General features: G+C 53.2%; 1 protein-coding gene across 3 annotated transcripts in view; it reads left to right on the top strand.

Moving 5' to 3' along the window:
• TULP1 (TUB like protein 1) overlaps positions 1-9,093 on the top strand; it is a 37,114-nt gene extending 28,021 nt beyond the window's left edge. For all 3 annotated transcript variants that reach the window (XM_073320052.1, XM_073320051.1, XM_073320053.1), the window contains 5 exons: positions 1,216-1,328; positions 4,010-4,118; positions 4,571-4,669; positions 5,087-5,258; positions 8,297-9,093. In XM_073320052.1, coding sequence (XP_073176153.1) covers positions 1,216-1,328; positions 4,010-4,118; positions 4,571-4,669; positions 5,087-5,258; positions 8,297-8,430 — 627 coding nt within the window. In that variant the 3' untranslated portion in view covers positions 8,431-9,093. The remainder of the gene's footprint in view (positions 1-1,215; positions 1,329-4,009; positions 4,119-4,570; positions 4,670-5,086; positions 5,259-8,296) is intronic.
• The last annotated feature ends 8,025 nt before the right edge of the window (positions 9,094-17,118 follow it).

Raw genomic sequence — 17,118 nt, 5'->3', positions numbered from 1 at the left:
CTGTGTCTCCCTGAAGATGGACCCCTCCCAGGAGCTGATGCCCCATTTCCAATGGTGATGCTGATTCAGTGGTGCAGTTTTCACGCTGCTCCTGGAGTAGGGCTGCAGCTTGCGATTTGAAATGCATTCGTCTGCTGATGGATCTGTTCCCTTCCGTCCATATTCCCACAGTCCGCCTTGGGAGATACCCCAGGCTCTTTACATCCAGTGCGATTCTGTCGCTCAGCAGGTGCAGTTAGAAAGCCCTCGCCATGGGGGGTATGTCTACACTGCAAAGAAAAACCCGTGGCTGGCCAGGTGACTTGGGCTCGGGATGCGGAGCTGTTCCATTGCTATGTAGACTTTGGGGCCTTCCCACCTCGCATACCCTGTGTAGGCATATCCTGAGAGCCCAAGTCAATTAACCCAGGCTCTGAGACTCTGCACCATGGGTTTTAATTTGCAGCGTAGACATACCCAGTGTGTGAATACAAGGCCCGGCACAGAACCGAACTCCCCAGGCAGGGTCACCGCGTAACCAGTGTCTTTGAGAGTGTCTCCATTTGGGAGACCCATAAGATGTCATCACAATCACAGCCCGGTGACATTGGGCTGCCACCCTCTCCTCTTGTATCTTGTTCTGCTGCAGTATGGGTCACGTAAATGTCACAAGACTGGCCCTCATGAGCTTGTCCTATTGCACAAGCCAGAATGTCCAAGAACCACCATCCCCAGAGACTTTAAAAAGACCCCCCCCAAAGGAAGGTAAGGATCCATGGAAATCTAAGTCCCAGACATGAGTCTAGCAGTTAGTCTGGAACATGGTGAGCTCCCTAGTCATTCCCATCTCTTGCGTCAGTGGGTCTAGGCCCAGCTCCTGTGAAAGCTGCCTCCTGCAGAGCACTCCGAGCTTCTCCTGTGTGGTGTTTCATTGTTCCAGGGAAGGCAACCGTCACAGACGGTGGTGGTCCTGGAGACATGCGATCTCTATGGTAGCTAAGGCAGGTCACCAAGAGGGCTTTGCATATCAGGACAGTGGCCTTGTACTGAGCTCTGTATTTACTAGGGAGGTGCTGTACTCCCAGCAGCCTGTTAGTAAGCAGCTTGAGTGTGTTTTGAGCCAGGTAGAAGTTCTTCAAGGTGTGTGGCTTCAGTCCTACTTACCGTGAGTTGCAACAATTGAGCAATCCCCGCTCAGCCCCTGTAATCCCGCCCCTTCCTTCCCGTCTCCGACAGGTGTTCCTGCTGGCTGGTCGGAAGCGGAAAAAGAGCAAGACCTCGAACTACCTGATTTCCATTGATCCCACTGATTTGTCCCGAGGCGGAGAGAACTTCATTGGGAAGTTGAGGTATGAGAAGCTGTGGCACCAGGCAAAATGGAGTCCGGGCCCGCCTCCCATTTCCATGAGTCCAGAGCAATTTCTCAGGTGACCGTGCCAGGGAGTGAAGTGAGAATATCTGCTATATTGCAGCGTCTGCCCTGTACGGCTGGAATCATACCAGCCTAGGTCTCCTGCTGCCTGGGCGATTTCCTGCATTCTCCTGTTCCTGCGGCTCTGAAGCCCCATCTGCTGGGATTATGTAAAACCCTGGTTTAGCAAACGCTGCTGCATGGTGAAGTGAATGCTCTGTGGCAAGTGGAGGGCTCCCGGGCCCTTTCCTCCGGACAGAACTTGACAGCCCATGTTGGGAGGGATGGGTCACGGGTTCAGATCCCATCCTGGTCGGTAATGAGTGCAAGTGGTCACCGACCGAGGGCTGTTGGGTAGGCTGCAGGCAGTGATTTGGTGGGTCCCAATCGTGTTCCCCATGGACAGTTGTTCACATCATGAAAAATGCCTTCATACTTGACACTAATCAGCCCCCTGGCTAGCAGTCTCGGCAGAGCATCCAGGGGCGGTCTGGGCCATTGGGACTGAACTCTTATCTCAGCCCTAGAGGGGTCCGTCCAGAACAGGATGGGCCCTTGGTGGGTGCAGCATGAGAGCAGCCAGCCCTGTCCCTCTCTGGTCTGTCCCTGCTGCAGGGATACAGAGAGGACTCCAGGACTGTCCATCTGGCTCCTTTCACTCGCACTAAATTGATGTCTAAAAGCTATCAGGAGACAGTGGGCAAGGGGTGATCCTTCCACCCCTGCTTCCCTCACTTCCCGGGCTCAGGTGTAGTTTCCCCATGTACGTACCCTCCTTCCTACATGGAGATGTGGCCCACACTGCACCATTCAGCTTCCCCCCCAGCTCCATTCGGGCAGGTTGGCTTACTATCTACAGTGCAGGCCCTGCACTGATACTGCACATAGGGTGGAAACTGGTCCTTCGATGGGTGATGTGGGGAGAACATGTCCCCCATGGACATGGGGCAGGGGGAACGGGGCTTGCACTGAATCCCTCAGGTGGAGGAATGAGTCCCACACAGTTCAGCCTCCCAAAAGACAACTCTTGGCGGGAGGGGACCCAAGATTGGCAGCTGCTTGGAAACGCAACGAGGAGCCGAAGAGGGTGCACGTGTTGTCTAGGTTGCTGCTTCCCACTGCGACCCAGTTGAGTCCTTCTGACTTTGCAGCTGGGGGTCACAGCTTTTCTGGCTGGAACTGGAGCCTCCTGTGACTAGATCTGGCTTCTGGACTGGCGCTGGGGGGCAGGGAGGGGAGAACTGGCTCGTCTGGTTCTTTCTGAAGGGGAGAGAGGTCACCTCTTGACCCTGCTTTCAGCAGGGAGGAGTCCTGCACGTCCCAGCAGCCTTCGCTGCCGCCGGCCAGGGGAGTTCACTGTGGTCTGTTGGAGCAGGGGGTGGGAGGCAGCTGTGTGTATGGCAGTTCAGAGACAGGTTCCACCCTGCGAGCACCCATAAATGACAGGATGTTAGCTCAGTGCAATGCAGTGACTAGCGGAGGTGGGCTACCTCAAGCGTAGGCTAAGCACAGAGCTGCCCAGGGAGCCAAGACCTGCTCTGCGTGCAGACTTGCACCAGTTTACCTAAAGGTGTGATTGCAAGCAGGTTTTGTTATACCAGCACAACACTGTGTGTGGACTCTCTTCGGTCAGTGCAAACCCGTCGTCTTACATCGAGGTAGCATGAGTGAGTAACTTTGCAGGTGCAAGTTACAGAGAGAACCAGTTTAAACCCATTTACAAGGGTCGACGTGAGACTTTGCATCCCTTGTTTAAGCCCTTTTAAGTTAAACCAGCGCGCACATAAGCCCCCACTTATATGGGGGTGTAGCAGGACTAGTGCAGGGGCCATGGGAATCACCCACGAACTGACCAGTGTCTGTGACATGCTATTCTCCTGCTGCAGAGTGTATGTTTCTGCTCAGTTGTGTGTAGCAGGTGCCTATCCAGAATCTTACCCACAAAGCCCCTCAAAGCACGACAACCCTGGTGAAAAGGAATCCAGGGTGCATTTGCAGTTAGGAGACCTGCTTGGTTGCTGCATTGGTGAAAAGGGTCATTGGGAAGCACGGTGGGATTGGGACCCCCAAGTCTCCTCTGTGCCTAGATCCAGCCCCATTTGGCTATCCAGGGAAATGCCAGCAATCTACACAAATGTGCAAGGCAAACTGAAGGGTGCGATGGATCAGGGGAGCTGTGTGCAAGGGGCAGCTGGGTCTGGAGGAAGCTCTTCCATGCCTTGGAGTCTCATGTGGCCGTACAGAGCTGGGCCTGGTGCAGGTTGTTCCCTGTGCAGGATACAACCCATGCCCCTCCCACCTCCCCATTAATCAGGTGCTTGTCAGTAAGTGACTGTCCTTGACAGACTCTGGTAGAGGAGAGCTGCTCCTCTCGCTCCCTGCGCAGAGATCTGGGCTTTGGGGACCACTGCAAAGACCCCACATTCCCTCCTGTTTCCTCCCTTTGATTGTGCTGCTGGGGGGCATCTGCTGAGATACCCTGATGCCCTGGAGACCCCTTTCAGAGCAGCACAGAGGGTAACCTAAGGAAGGACAAATAGAGGATCAGGAGAGGGGTGACGGTGGCACATACACCCCCCTCCCCCAGGTCCTCAGCCCGATTTCTGTCTTTTGTTGTAGATCCAACTTAATGGGGACTAAGTTTACCGTGTTTGATAATGGTGTGAACCCCGACAGAGCTAACGCCGACTGGTCAAACGTGCGACAGGAGCTGTCAGCCGTCGTGTATGTAAGTAACAGACGTAGGCTCCTTCCACCTTCCCCTGGTAGAGAACCGCGCTCACTGGGCAGCATCCCACAGTGGCTACTCAGACTCCTGTGCCCGCTGCAGTCTGTGCCAGACTGAGAGATTCCCGGATTCACTGCCAGTAAACGCGGCTGTCCTGCATCCTGTCCTGGAGAGCAGCGGTTGAGCCACCGGGCAGGCACAGCCTGGGCGGCGGCAGGACGAGCTTCTCCGTACACGCATCCCAGCTGTGCTGCGTGCACATCTGGATGGGAGGCAGGGCAGTGTGGAGCACTGCGTATCCAGGTCACGATAGGGAGTCCCGGACGCGCGCTGCTGGTACCAGTGGGTCAGGAAAGAGCTGCTAAGTCCTGAGTGGGATGTTTGTTCTCCCTGTTTGGCATGCGTGAGCCTCCGGTGACGTCCTGAGGAGACCGCTGGGGTTTCTGTTTCAGGAGACAAACGTTTTAGGGTTCAAAGGACCCCGGAAGATGACCGTGATCATCCCTGGAATGAATTCGGACAATGAGCGGGTGCCAATCCGGCCCCGAAACGTAAGTTGGCGCACCAGCCAGCAATGCTGGGAGCAGGCCCCCGCTTTCCTCCGTGGCATAGCCCACTTCTTAGCAATCCCTAAGGGAGCTGGTAGTTCCCCACCCAGGCACTCAGATGCCACGGGGACAGGCATGGTATAAGAACTCGAACAGAATGGCAGAAGCCTACAGCATGGAGACGATTTAAAGGGGCATGGAAGGTCCAGACAAGTGCCCGGATGCACACATGGGACCATATACCGCCTTGGATCTCCGTGGCCAGCTCCCCTTGATGTTGGGAGGAGTACACGGGTGTGCAAACATTGTACACAGCCTCATCCAGACCCTGCACATCCTGGGAAATATTCTCAGGGGTAGAAAGACTCACACACGCCTTTCTTGTGCTGTCTCCTGAGCGTGTTTTCTCTCTGGTCCCAGGATAACGACGGGCTGCTTACGAGATGGCAGAACAAGAACATGGACAACCTGATCGAGCTGCACAACAAGGCCCCGGTATGGAATGATGAGACCCAGTCTTACGTCCTGAACTTCCATGGCAGAGTCACCCATGCCTCCGTCAAGAACTTCCAGATCGTGCACAGCAACGATCGTAAGTCCATAGGGAGAGTCACCATGCAAGGTCAATTCCCTGGTCAGGGAACAGCGTGCGAGACACAGGCAATTCCCTGAGCAAGCTATGGCAAGATGAGGTGGAGGTTGTCAGTCTGGAGGGCTCTCACTCCATCTCTCTGGCTTAGGTTTTGTGCTTGTGAGCTTCAGTCTGGTCATTGTGAGCAGCATTATCCCGGGGCAGAGTATCTGTGTCCCTGGGATACGAAGGGAAAGCTGATCTGGGCCTTGAATTGGCACCAGACAGGAACTGGGAGCCTGTGGAGGACGTGGTGTCCTCGGCAGCTTTTCCGGCTGAGGTCAGGAGGTGGGCTGCTGAGGTCTGTCCCCGGAGCACAGTCCTGGCGCCCTGCTCTGGGGCTCGCACGTTACTGACATGGCAGCTCCGGTGCTGGGCACGCACCTTACTGAGCACGGTCACGTCATTCGCCCTTTCTGCTCCCTGGGCGTAGGCAGCATCTGAGCCAAAGCGAGTTTCCGCTCCTGACGGCCCTTCAAAGCCAGCACCACCCCGGAGGGTCAGCTGAGTCTGTCAGCTTCAGGCATCAGCCGGAGAGTCAGGCAGCCAGTGGTGGGGCAGAATCTTTACAGCGGGGGAGAAGGAACGGTCCCAGCAGGCTGAGTGGTGGGATTTGCAGCTGGAGAGGTCCTGCTCCCGCTTGGAAACTCGCAGTCCATTTGATCTGAGAGGAGTCCGGGTGTGAGTTTCCGGACCATAATCTCACTTTAAATAAGGGGCTACGCTCTGCAAGGAACCTGCTCCGAGGGAACGTTTGGCCCATTGTCCAAGCAGAATGGTACCCCTGAGGAGCCTTGCTACTCATAGCTCTGTGCCCATGGTGGGCCAAATTCGTGCTCCGTGTGGATCATGCTGGAGTGGAGCACCGGGGGAGCCAGAGGGCCAGGCAGGTTGTGCGAGGGGACTGGGGCTACCTGGATCTGGTGGACGGGGGAGCCTGCCCAAGTTCTGCCGTTCCCCAGCCCGGCTCGTGCAGCTTGAGCCTGGAACCTTCCCTGGGCGCGGTTCGAGCTGCAAGGAAACTGTTCCCCTCCTGGCCTTTAAACAAGGGCTCCTGGCTCAGTTTCTCACTGCTGGTCACTGGATGAATAACTAGGATAAGGCCCTAGGACGAAGCTGTCCAGAAGTCCCCACCCAGGCCGTCAGTGCCGCTGGCCATTCCTGGTGGGGGCCCCGCTGACGGGGACAGCTCCAGAAGCAGGTCGCCCCAACCTGGGCCCGCTGGGCCCAGGTCCTGAGCTGGGGGAAGGGGGACAAGAGAGGCAGTGAGCACCCCGCACTGAAACCCATTCGATAAACAAAGGGTAGAGCCCGGGAAGGGTCACAGACCAAATCCAGCCCTGGTGTAAGCAAGCCCAGCTCCCACCGATGCCAATAGCTGAGCACCTGCTTACACCAGTGTTACATGGGCCCCTTTTGTGGCTGGTTTTGAATCCATGGCATCTGAACTCCCCGCATCCCATGTACGACCATAGAGGGAAGAATGATTTGGGGCAGTTCTCAGGGGCCTGTGCTTTTCCGGAGGTCAGGCTAGGTAGGTGATCAGCTTTGGGGAGCTGGGCTCTTTGGGAAACCTGGCCCCAAGTTGGGGGGTGTGATGAGACTCTTTGAAAATTCTGGCCCCTGGGCATAAGTGGGAGTTCAGCAATCCACAGACCTTGTACAGCCTCTGCTCCGGGGCGGGGGAGTCTCACCCACAGGGCGAAACAATCCTGTGTTGGCTCCGTTCCAACTCGGCTGATGCTGGAGACAGAGCGACATTTTACTTGGTTGGCTTCATGAGTTGGCTGGATTTGGAAGGTCCCTGAGGATCAGTCAGAGGGTTCGAAGTTCAGACAGCTGACTGCTTGGGGGCTGTAGGGCTCCACCCACCCTGTGCCCCAGACTCAAGGCAGAGACCACCTGCGAATATGTGAGCGAGGGCAGCTCAGCGGCTTTATGAAGTGTGCAAAGCAGTGAGAGACTCTTCTGCCTGTCACCTGTCCAGTCCAATCAGGGGACGTTTGTGTCCAGAGTGTTGGATTACAGGACAGAAAGAACCTGTCAGGGGGCCTCCCGGTTATTTTTACAGCTTTCCTGTCACCCTCGCTGTTGTAACAAAAGGAAAAAGGAGAGGCTGTGGGCTGGGGGAGTGCCACTGAGTTGCAGAGCTGAGAATGGTCAGGTCAGGAATTCTAGCAAGGGATCAGTTTCCCCTTGGGAGAGGCAGGGTCTGGGGCTCCTGTGGTCTCTTACCCTATCAGTAAGGGAGCGGCGCTGAGAGGGGCAGGGCTGGTTCTGCTGATTAAATGGCAACGCTTATTATCAGGCAAGTGGCTGAGCTCTGCCTCCACCCTGCTCAGCCCCCTCCTGCTCTGCTGGGTTTGACATTTGAGCGAGAGCCCCGCGGCCGTTCAGTCCCCCATGGCGCGGTGCTTCGCTCAGCCACCGCCTGGGAGCTGGCGGCAGGTGCAGGACCCACACACTCAAACGCGGAGACGTGACGCAAGCGACATTGCTTCTTTGGAAGGTCACCTTCGATGGACAAACTGCAGAGGTTGGGTTCAAACTGAGCCCCTTGGCATTCAGATCCCTAGGGGTATGACTTCAGCCTCTGGGATCTGAAAAACTGAGCTGGAAATGTCACCAGATGGACTTCCTCGTGGGTTTTCTGGATGCTATAGAGGAGCAGTTCATCTGGTGCCTCCTCCTTGTCAGGGATCTCAAAGCATTAATGAATCAAGCCTCTCAACCCGTTCAGTTATCCCTGGGTCACCGATGGGGAAACTGATGCGGCTCACAAGGTTCAAAGTGACTGGGAGGGACCAGGCCGCTGGAGATCTGAATTCTGTTCTGGCCTCTGCCAGAGACTGCGTAGCCTTGGGCAGTCTCCTAAGCCAGAGTTCTGGCTGCCTGGCTGAGTCGAGGGTGTGGGGCTTTGACCCTTGGCACTCAGACCAGCCCAGGAACCAGTTTGTGTGCATGTTTGCCCTGGTGGCCTCTTACCTCCTCTCTTTCAGCTGACTACATTGTGATGCAGTTCGGCCGCGTGGCGGACGACGCTTTCACCATGGACTACAACTATCCCATGTGCGCCGTGCAGGCTTTCGCCATTGCCCTGTCCAGCTTTGATGGGAAGCTGGCCTGTGAATAACACACCTGGGAGCCCTACGTCCCTGAGCTGTCCTGAGCCTAGGCCAGTCGGAGGGGCTGAGCTAGACAGGGGTTTGCCTACAATACGGGGATCTGTGCTGACAATCGAGAACCCGTGAATCACTCTGCAGATGTGAATAACAGCTGGACTGGTATTACTAATGTTACCTGTGCACACCTGGACAGTGGTGCTGAAGGAGACCAAGTGGAGTCGTTAAATGCAAATATGTATCTACCGATTAGGGTGTAGCAGGTCAGATATCACACAGTCACTGTTCTGTCTTCCTCAGCTTCCACCCTGATGGAAGAGATGGCCCCAAGCACTGCAGAGATGCTCTTTTAAGCTATAGTGGGTTGGATCATTACTGTAGAATACCAGAATATCATGTACTCTTGTCTCCATCGAGTCTCTGGGTGGTTCAGAACTGGTCACTGGTCCCAGACCACAAAGCAGAATCGCTCCCTCTATATACTTAGCAGATGAGCCCAATGGTTACTCTGACTTCATCCTTTCAGGAAGTTCCTCGGAGTCCTGGAAGTACTTTTTTAGAGGTTTTTAGATTCTGTTTTATATATTGTAGCATTAGATTTAAATAACAAAGGAGTGTGGGAGGCAGTTAATTTGTTTTCTTTGTATGATAACGGTCAATAAATGAAAAACTGTGGTGACAAGTCTCTGTTCATTAAAAAAATGAAATTGAACTTCGTGCTGGACCAGAGTGCTTTCTCTATCCCCAGAATAGGTACAGCAAGGGAATGGAAGGGTAAGTATCCCTCACTCGCACTGTCCAGCCAATGTGATTCCTCCCTCTCCAGGCAGAAGATGTATTGATTTCTTGAAGAGCAATACTCTGGCCTCTAGCTATGCAGCAGACACAGCTGGTTCATGGTATGTACTTGTGAAGGCACTTCTAACCAGCACCTGGCCCAAGCTTTGTAAAGAGCTTGCCTGGATTTTGTAGGAGCAGAGATGGACCTAATTCCAAACCTAGGCATTACCATCTCCCCCCCGTGCACCCATTGGGAAGTGGCCCCTTGTGACTATCTGCAGGCCCTGAAGCTGGGCCTGCATCCACAACACCAGCACCACCCGACGGGTCTACTAGTGACTGGAGTACTGGGGTAAGGATAAGGTGTCACCCACAGGGACCTGATTGGAGAAGCTCCAGAGTCCCTGATTGGGCCAAGTACACTATTTAAGCTAGAAAGAGACACAGTAATGCATCCGATGAAGTGAGCTGTAGCTCACGAAAGCTTATGCTCAAATAAATTTGTTAGTCTCTAAGGTGCCACAAGTACTCCTTTTCTTTTTGCGGATACAGACTAACATGGCTGCTACTCTGAAAGCTGTCAAGTAAGGTGTCTGTGCAACAAGGTGAGTCCTGGTTTGCTGCTACCACAGACCCTGCTGTCTGCTACCTGACTTCTAGTCTTGTACCGGATCCCTACCCTGTTCCCAGCTCCCACCCTCAGCCTCATCCACTCCCTGTATCCTATCACCCTGGTTCCCAACGGCCCCAGCTCTGACCCCTCCTGCCTTGCTTCTTACACCCAGGGCCTGATTCTCCATTGCCCTGTGTCTTGCATAGTCATTGATAGCAGCACAAACGGGATATAAAACGCTGCCATTGTGAGCAGGTGCCGTTGAGCACTCGCTGTGCTACATAAAATGCTGAGCAATTTGAGTCTCTGTCCATGCTTCGAGGTCGTTAACCTTTCCTTACGCGCCAAGGAGTCGGCCCTTGAGGAACTCCAAATCCCCTCTGCATGGTGTATGTCATCTCCCTCCTTCCCTCCCTACAGGCCTTTCTGAATGAGAATGGCCCCAGCGCCACTTGCTTTGAGTGTCCAAATCTTGCCAATGGCTGCAAATATTGAAGCAACCAGCTGAGGCCACAGTAATGTAAAATCTCTCGCATCAAGTGGATGGAAGGTAAACGCAGCTGGGCTGCTCCACAAAGGAAAGATTCAGAGCCAGCCCCCTCCTAATGCCTAATGGGAGGGGACTCTCTTAAAAGACAGACTGGGCCTTGAGTTACCTTTATTGGATGAATATGAATTGCAAACGCTCCTACCCCTGTTCTAACCTCCCTGCCTAGCAGGCAGTGCAGCCTGCAGCCACACCACCGCTGGCTGGGATCCGGTTCCACCTGACAAGCTGAGCATGATTGGGTTGGGTCCTTACTTGGAGAAGAGACCTCAAGGGGGAAATGCAAGGTGCTCCAGGAAGTGCTGGTCATGACTCAGAAGGCGTGGCGCTCTTCCTTCTGAGTCAGTCCTTGTGTATTGATTAGTGGCATGGCCTTGTCTCTCTGAGAAGTCCTCCCAGCCCAGCCTTCTGACCACTCGTCACTTCAGCTCTCCAGGGTGTTTTCTGGAAGAGCAGGTACGTTTTGAAATTTGGCCAAGACACCAGGGCTAATTTGGGTAACTAGCTTTTGCCTACTGAACAGTCTCCTTTGTGCTTCGATTGGATGCCATGCTGTTCTTCACTTCCTGTCCTAAACTGCTGCCAAGTGCTGTGGGGCATCAGATGACTGTTGTCTGTCAGTGAATCATGCAGGTCAGTGTATCAGAAGGATTGGAAGGTGCTCTGTAAATTGACGCAGTAAGGAAGTCACTATTAACTGTTAAGCTGTCACCCTTTCCACTCCTTTAACAGTCATTGTTCTGAGGGGGGGGAGGGACTCTATCCCTGCTTCTCTTTCATAAACTCCCTCGGTGGAGTGACAACTCAACTGTACTGCCATGGCAAGGCTCCCAAGCAAATCCATGAATAAGGCAGTGGTGATGAATGCTTGGGGGGGGGGGAGGAAGAAACCAGAGCTGCAGCCCCAAAACTAGCAGGGAGCCGGGGGTCATGGCCTCTGATCTCCCATGGAAAATCTGGAGAGGCAACGACCCAGTGCTAATTATAGAATCTTAGAAATGTAGGACTGGAAGGTACCTCAAGAAGTCATCCAGTCCAGGCCCTAGCACTGAGGCAGGTCCACGTAAGCCCAGCCACACAGTGTAGTAACGGGGTATAAAGTACCTCCTTACTGCTCACAGTGCAAAGAAGAGAGCAGCCTTCACTGAGCCACTGCACCCCTTCCTACCCTGTGGGTTGTCAGGGGTAGGTAGGTATCAGACCCTGACTTCCTACCCCTGTTGTGCCATGTGGGGTCGTGCAATAATCAGAATGACTAACACATAGTAATGTTTGTGATCCCAGATGACTGATTTTTAAAGACAAATTATTAAAAAAACCAAACAAAGGCTGTGCTTCAGAGGAACTCCCAAAGAACTGTCGTCTTTTGCAACAGCCATCCATGTTCTCACCGGGAGTGGGTCCATGGGCTGCTATCAGCCACCCTCTGTCTGAGGCACTAGAGAGTTTTGTAGCTCATCCCCCTTTACCAGGATGTAGCCTTGTTGTATCAGGAAAAAGGTAGGGCCTAAGCATGGAGGAGATGGTGGGGATAATTCATCTTACCACCACCAGGCAACCTGGGCACCTCCAAGACTTATCTCCTACAACCACACCATGAGAGCTGAGGACCTCTTGTGTGCTTAAAAGGTGGAGCATTAGGCAGGTCAGACCCAACTGTTCTAGATCAGAGGGTCGGATTGCATTGTTCCAGATCAGAGGCTCTGTCCCCATTACATTCACTGTTCTTCTGTGCCTGCAGCCTCTGATTAGGGATAATCAAAGTGTAGAAAGTAAGAACTTTCAGCCCAGATTCCAAACTGGAACCAAACCTCTGCCGAGACTGGAAAAAGTCTGGATACCTTCTGAGGGTGGGTTTTTTCATGCTCTTCATGATTACCTGAGCATAGATGGAAAACGAAGAGCCAAAATATACCAAGAACAGCAGTTCAGTGCTATTTGGATCCATCAGAAAGGGGGCACCTATAAGTTTCATTAAAAGGCCTGGCACAAAACTTTCCCTAAAGTGTGTGTTTTTTTGTTTTTGGGTGAGTACCATCCAAGTCAAACATCTGAATTTTTTCAGTTTTATCCATTATTGCCTCTGATCCCTAGAAAAATATGTTTACCTAATCCAAATACCAACCCAACACAACCTAAACAATTATTGTAACACTACCGCAGAGAGCAAACACAAAGCTAATTGAAAAACAGACCCCACAGTGTATAAACAACAAGCACAATTCTAGCAACACATGCATGCAGCCAACAACAATTAACGCACACACCAGTAATCTCAAACTCGGTTACACTTGCAAATAATCAAAACTGAAACCAACTGCACTACAAGAAACAACTGAAAACAATTTAGGAGGGCAGGAGATACTTGGTCCTTTGTTTGCTCCGGCTGCTAGTGCCAGAGACAGCAGAAGAGAATAAGGGTTGAAGCAGTTGAAATGTGCATCTGTTTTGTGCTGTTGAGAGTGTGATGGATGCAAAGAAAGACCAATGCATGAAGATAGTGGGAGGGGCAAAAGGAATGTTTGCTGCAGGGAAAGATCAAAAAATAAGAGATCTTATCAACGTAGTTTAGGCCTAAAATATTTTTCTTTTAAAGGATTTTACAGCTCACACTGAGCGATGCTCCTGTGCTGAGTACGAGCATGAGGCCTATGCCTCACTTAAGTTCTAGTTGGAGGTCTTAAGTGTGGCAGCGTATACTCCCTCCACAGGGCTGAATTTCACCCAAAGCGAAATACTCTCAGCCATATTAATGGCATGCCTCCCATTAGAGGCCCAGAGCGTGGGCGGGTGGGGAAACCAGAAGGGAGATGCATTTTAGTTTCACAACTCTAAGACAGTTGCATGCAATGGAAAGTGGAAAAAAAAATATTACACTCTAAGGTAGGGTAAAGCCTTACCTCCCAGGGCTGGTTAATCAAGGCTCCTGCTCTTCTAGCCAGTGGCCACAGGGTCACCCAGAACATTGTGGTTGGAGTCCCCAGTAGATGCTCTGCCTATCAGGCAAATTTCAGCTCTACCAGTAAGCAGGAGGGGATGAGTTCAAGGCCTCATGCTCACAGCCTGCCCACCACGAAAGTTGGTTGTGATTGGCCTGCCGCTGTGTCTGGGTCCTGATCCTGCACAACCTCCGCCTACTGTAGGCCACAGACAATGCCCAGGCCTCTTTTCTCATCACTTTGCCCAGCCTACATCTTGGTCCTCAGTTCTACCCGTGCGCTGCCCAAACCTCTCTCCTGGTGGCTCCTGCTCCTCATTTGCCCCCTTTTGGTGATGCTCCCACACCACCCCCTGTTCTCACAATCATCCCTGGCCAGGCCCCTTTCTGCCACTAGTTAAACCTGGTTCCACAAGGCCTACGTGCATTAGCGTCCTCACGCAATGCCATCCAGCACTCCCTGTGCTAATGGTTCAACATGACAGATGGGGAGTTATGCCACTGCATGGAAATATATGAATGAACAGGGGTGGCAGCTCCATAAGCCTGAGGCCGGTTGGGGAGAGGCCTGGTTCTCTCACACCGGTGTAAATGAGGAGGAATGGCACTGGAACAAATGGAGTTAAACTGGCATAGGGAATTCAGACTCTGTACTTGGGGCTCTTCTTGTGGTACCTGCTCTGTGGACAAGCACTTGATTATTACTGCTAGAGTAGCACCACTGGGCTGGGCACTGGACATGCACATAGTCCCTGATCTGAAGAATTTAGTGTCTCAATAGATCAGACAAACAAAAGCCCACAGAGGAGATGTAATTGACTAAACTTATCCATCAGAGAAGTGACAAAGGCAGGATTAGAACCCTGGGGTCCTTAGCACCAAGTTAGTGCCTACCCCACTAGACCATGCTGTTTCTCAGCAAGCAGGTATCTCACTCCAATACTTTTAACCAGGGCTAAACATTAGAGGCTGTGTCTGTGTTTTGTTTACTCTGGTTTGTCTATTTTAATATACATTGTAATTTAAATCCTTAGAAGAGGAAGGGAATCCTCTGGCCACCAATCTTGATCTCTGGCCTTCTGGATGATTAGAGTAGTCGCTTCCTTTTTTGCCATGAACTACCAGGACTAATTGGGAAGCCAATGTTTTGTTACTGACTTAAAATACAGTCTTTTTAATCGAGTCAGGACAAGTTTGGGATTTTTACAATGCTGTAGCTAGTCTTGTTGTTTTGCCTAGATTCGGACTTTCCAGCCACAGGGAAATATTATTTATGGCTTTATTGCTTGCCTCACTTTTATGTTATAATTTGGAAATGGAAGTGGCTGTTTCCCACCCGTGGAAGAGAAATAGCAGCGGCAAGTATTATGGACTTCTGACCCACGACTGGATCAAACCACTGGATCTGAATTTTGCCTCATTCTATAAGGGGCAGATCCAAACAACACAGAAGTTTCAATCTGATTCTTTAAACAAAATAAGGTCCCAACCACTCATGCATGTGTTTAACTTTACACACACAAATAGTCCCATTGCTCTTCCCATACACAAAATGACTCAGGTTCTTAAATTTTGCAGGATTAGGCCTTTATTACACTGCTTGGCCCAGATGCTTAGCAATAGGCACCTGTCAAGGGCAGGAGAGTTTGATGCTGTTTTATTCATCATGTTAGATTGCTGAATGTGTGGGGTGGCTGTAGCTTAACAGGCCTTGGTAGTGTTTGTCTAGTCCTGAGTCACTCGAATAAAACAAGTTCTAAATGAAAACTAAAAAGCAAAGCCCAAGCCTTATAAACTGACAAGAGATCATGGCCTGAAACGCTGAATCTAAGTGAGCAGTCATTTAACTGTGAATTTTTACCAACTACATGGAAAGCATTTACAATTATTATTTGTATTTTGGTACTGCCTAGAGCTCCAGTCATGAACCAGGACCCCACTATACTAAGGGTTGTACAAATACAGAATAAAAAGACAGTCCCTGCTCCAGGAACAATTTGTATAGTTGGGGTGCTGAGAGCCATTGAACCAATCTGTAAACCCTGTATGTGCTGGAAACCACTTCAAGCCAGGGGGGTGCGACAGCACCCCCAGCACCCCTAGTTCCAGCACCGAAGCCCTGCCCCCATAGACCTTACAATCTAACTAGACCGCAAGGGCTGTATTTCCAAGTGCTCAGCATCTGCAACCAAGGCCAGATTTTCCACAGAACTGAGCTCCTATTTAGGCACCAAAATTAGTGGCCGGGTTTTCAGAAGAGCCCAGCACACTGGGGGATGAGTTTTTTTGGAAAAAATCTGCCCATCGGTGCCACGGTGGGAGCTGCTGCATGCTTTTGAAAAATTGGTCCTTTATTAAAGTGCCTAAATGGGAGCTGGGCCCTGGAAGATCCAGCCCCACTTGTGGGTGCTGGGCACTAGGCGATACGGCCCTGAGTGCGCCTTGAAAACCTGGGTCTGGAGTGGTATGTTAATAAGATGGTGTGTGCGAAAGGGGAGGACAACATGAAGACAAGCCTAGGTGTCCTGCACTGGTGTAACGGTAAAAAAAAAAAAATAGTCGGTCAACAAGCAAACTCCATGGTCCCCAAATGAGAAGCGGGTCGGTAACCAGAACTTCCCAGGGTTTACCCTCAGCGGTGTGCGGGGAAGAGCGGAGGGGGCCCAACAGCTAAGTAGTCAGGGAGACAGGAGCTAATCCGGGGGGAGTTTGGGGTCTGGTTCCACCTTGGGGTGCCCTTTACTTGTGCACAAGGCTGCTCTTGGGAAAGGCTCCGGGGAGCCAGGAAGGGCAAGGGGAGGCCAGCAGGCTGGGGTCAGAGCAGATGCCCGGGGAAAGGGCGAGGACCCCGGGCTCAGCGCCCCGCCCCCCAGCCCTGAAGCCGGGGCGCAGCGTGGGAACCCAGGGCTGAGCAGCTGACGGCCTGGGCCCCGCCGGCTCCCGGCCGGCTCCCCCAGGGGGCGCTGCCGGGGGAGGCTGAGCAGCGGGGCCTGGCGTAAGCCCGGGGCAGGCGTGGGCTGAGGCGCGAGCCCGTCTCTCTGGCCGGGAACTGGAGCCGGGCGCGGCGCCAGGCCTGACGTCAGCAGCGCAGTCCGAGGCCGTGATTGGGGGGCGGGCGCGAGCTCTTCTGCTGCAGCCCCAGGGCAATGGCCCGGCCTGTGCCCCCAGCCCGCTGGCAGGGCGGGTCTCTGCCCCCGCCAGGAGAGCACCCCCTTCTCCAGCGTGGAGAGACCCCCCCACCGCCCATGCATGAGAGGATCCCCCCGAGGGGAGACCCCTTATATCCTCCTATCCCCTCCCCTGCCCCTAGAGGGGCGCCCCAATAGCCCAGCCCCTTCCACCGGAGGGGAACCCCCAGTATTCCAGCAGACTTCCGACAAGGGGGCCCCCAATCCCCCAGCCCTTCCCAGCAAATGGGAACCCCAATCCCCCAGCCCCCTTCCAACAAGGGGGACCCCCGTCCCCTCCTTCCAGCGGAAGGGAACCCCAGTATCTCAGCCCATTTCCAGGAGAGGGGGACCCTAATACCCCAGCCCCCATGCCCCACCCCCTTCCAACAAGGGGGACCCCCGTCCCCTCCTTCCCGCAGAAGGGAACCCCAGTATCCCAGCCCGTTTCCAGCAGAGGGGGACCCTAATACCCCAGCCCCCTTCCAACAAGGGGGACCCCCGTTCCCTCCTTCCAGCAGACGGGAACCCCAGTATCCCAGCCCATTTCCAGCAGAGGGGACCCTAATACCCCAGCCCCCATGCCCCACCCCCTTCCAACAAGGGGGACCCCCGTCCCCTCCTTCCCGCAGAAGGGAACCCCAGTATCCCAGC

This window comes from Lepidochelys kempii, chromosome 21, assembly GCF_965140265.1.
Source record: "Lepidochelys kempii isolate rLepKem1 chromosome 21, rLepKem1.hap2, whole genome shotgun sequence".
Lineage (NCBI taxonomy): Eukaryota > Metazoa > Chordata > Testudines > Cheloniidae > Lepidochelys > Lepidochelys kempii.
Note: the sequence above shows the minus strand (reverse complement) of the source record. Positions and strands in the feature narration are given on the sequence as shown.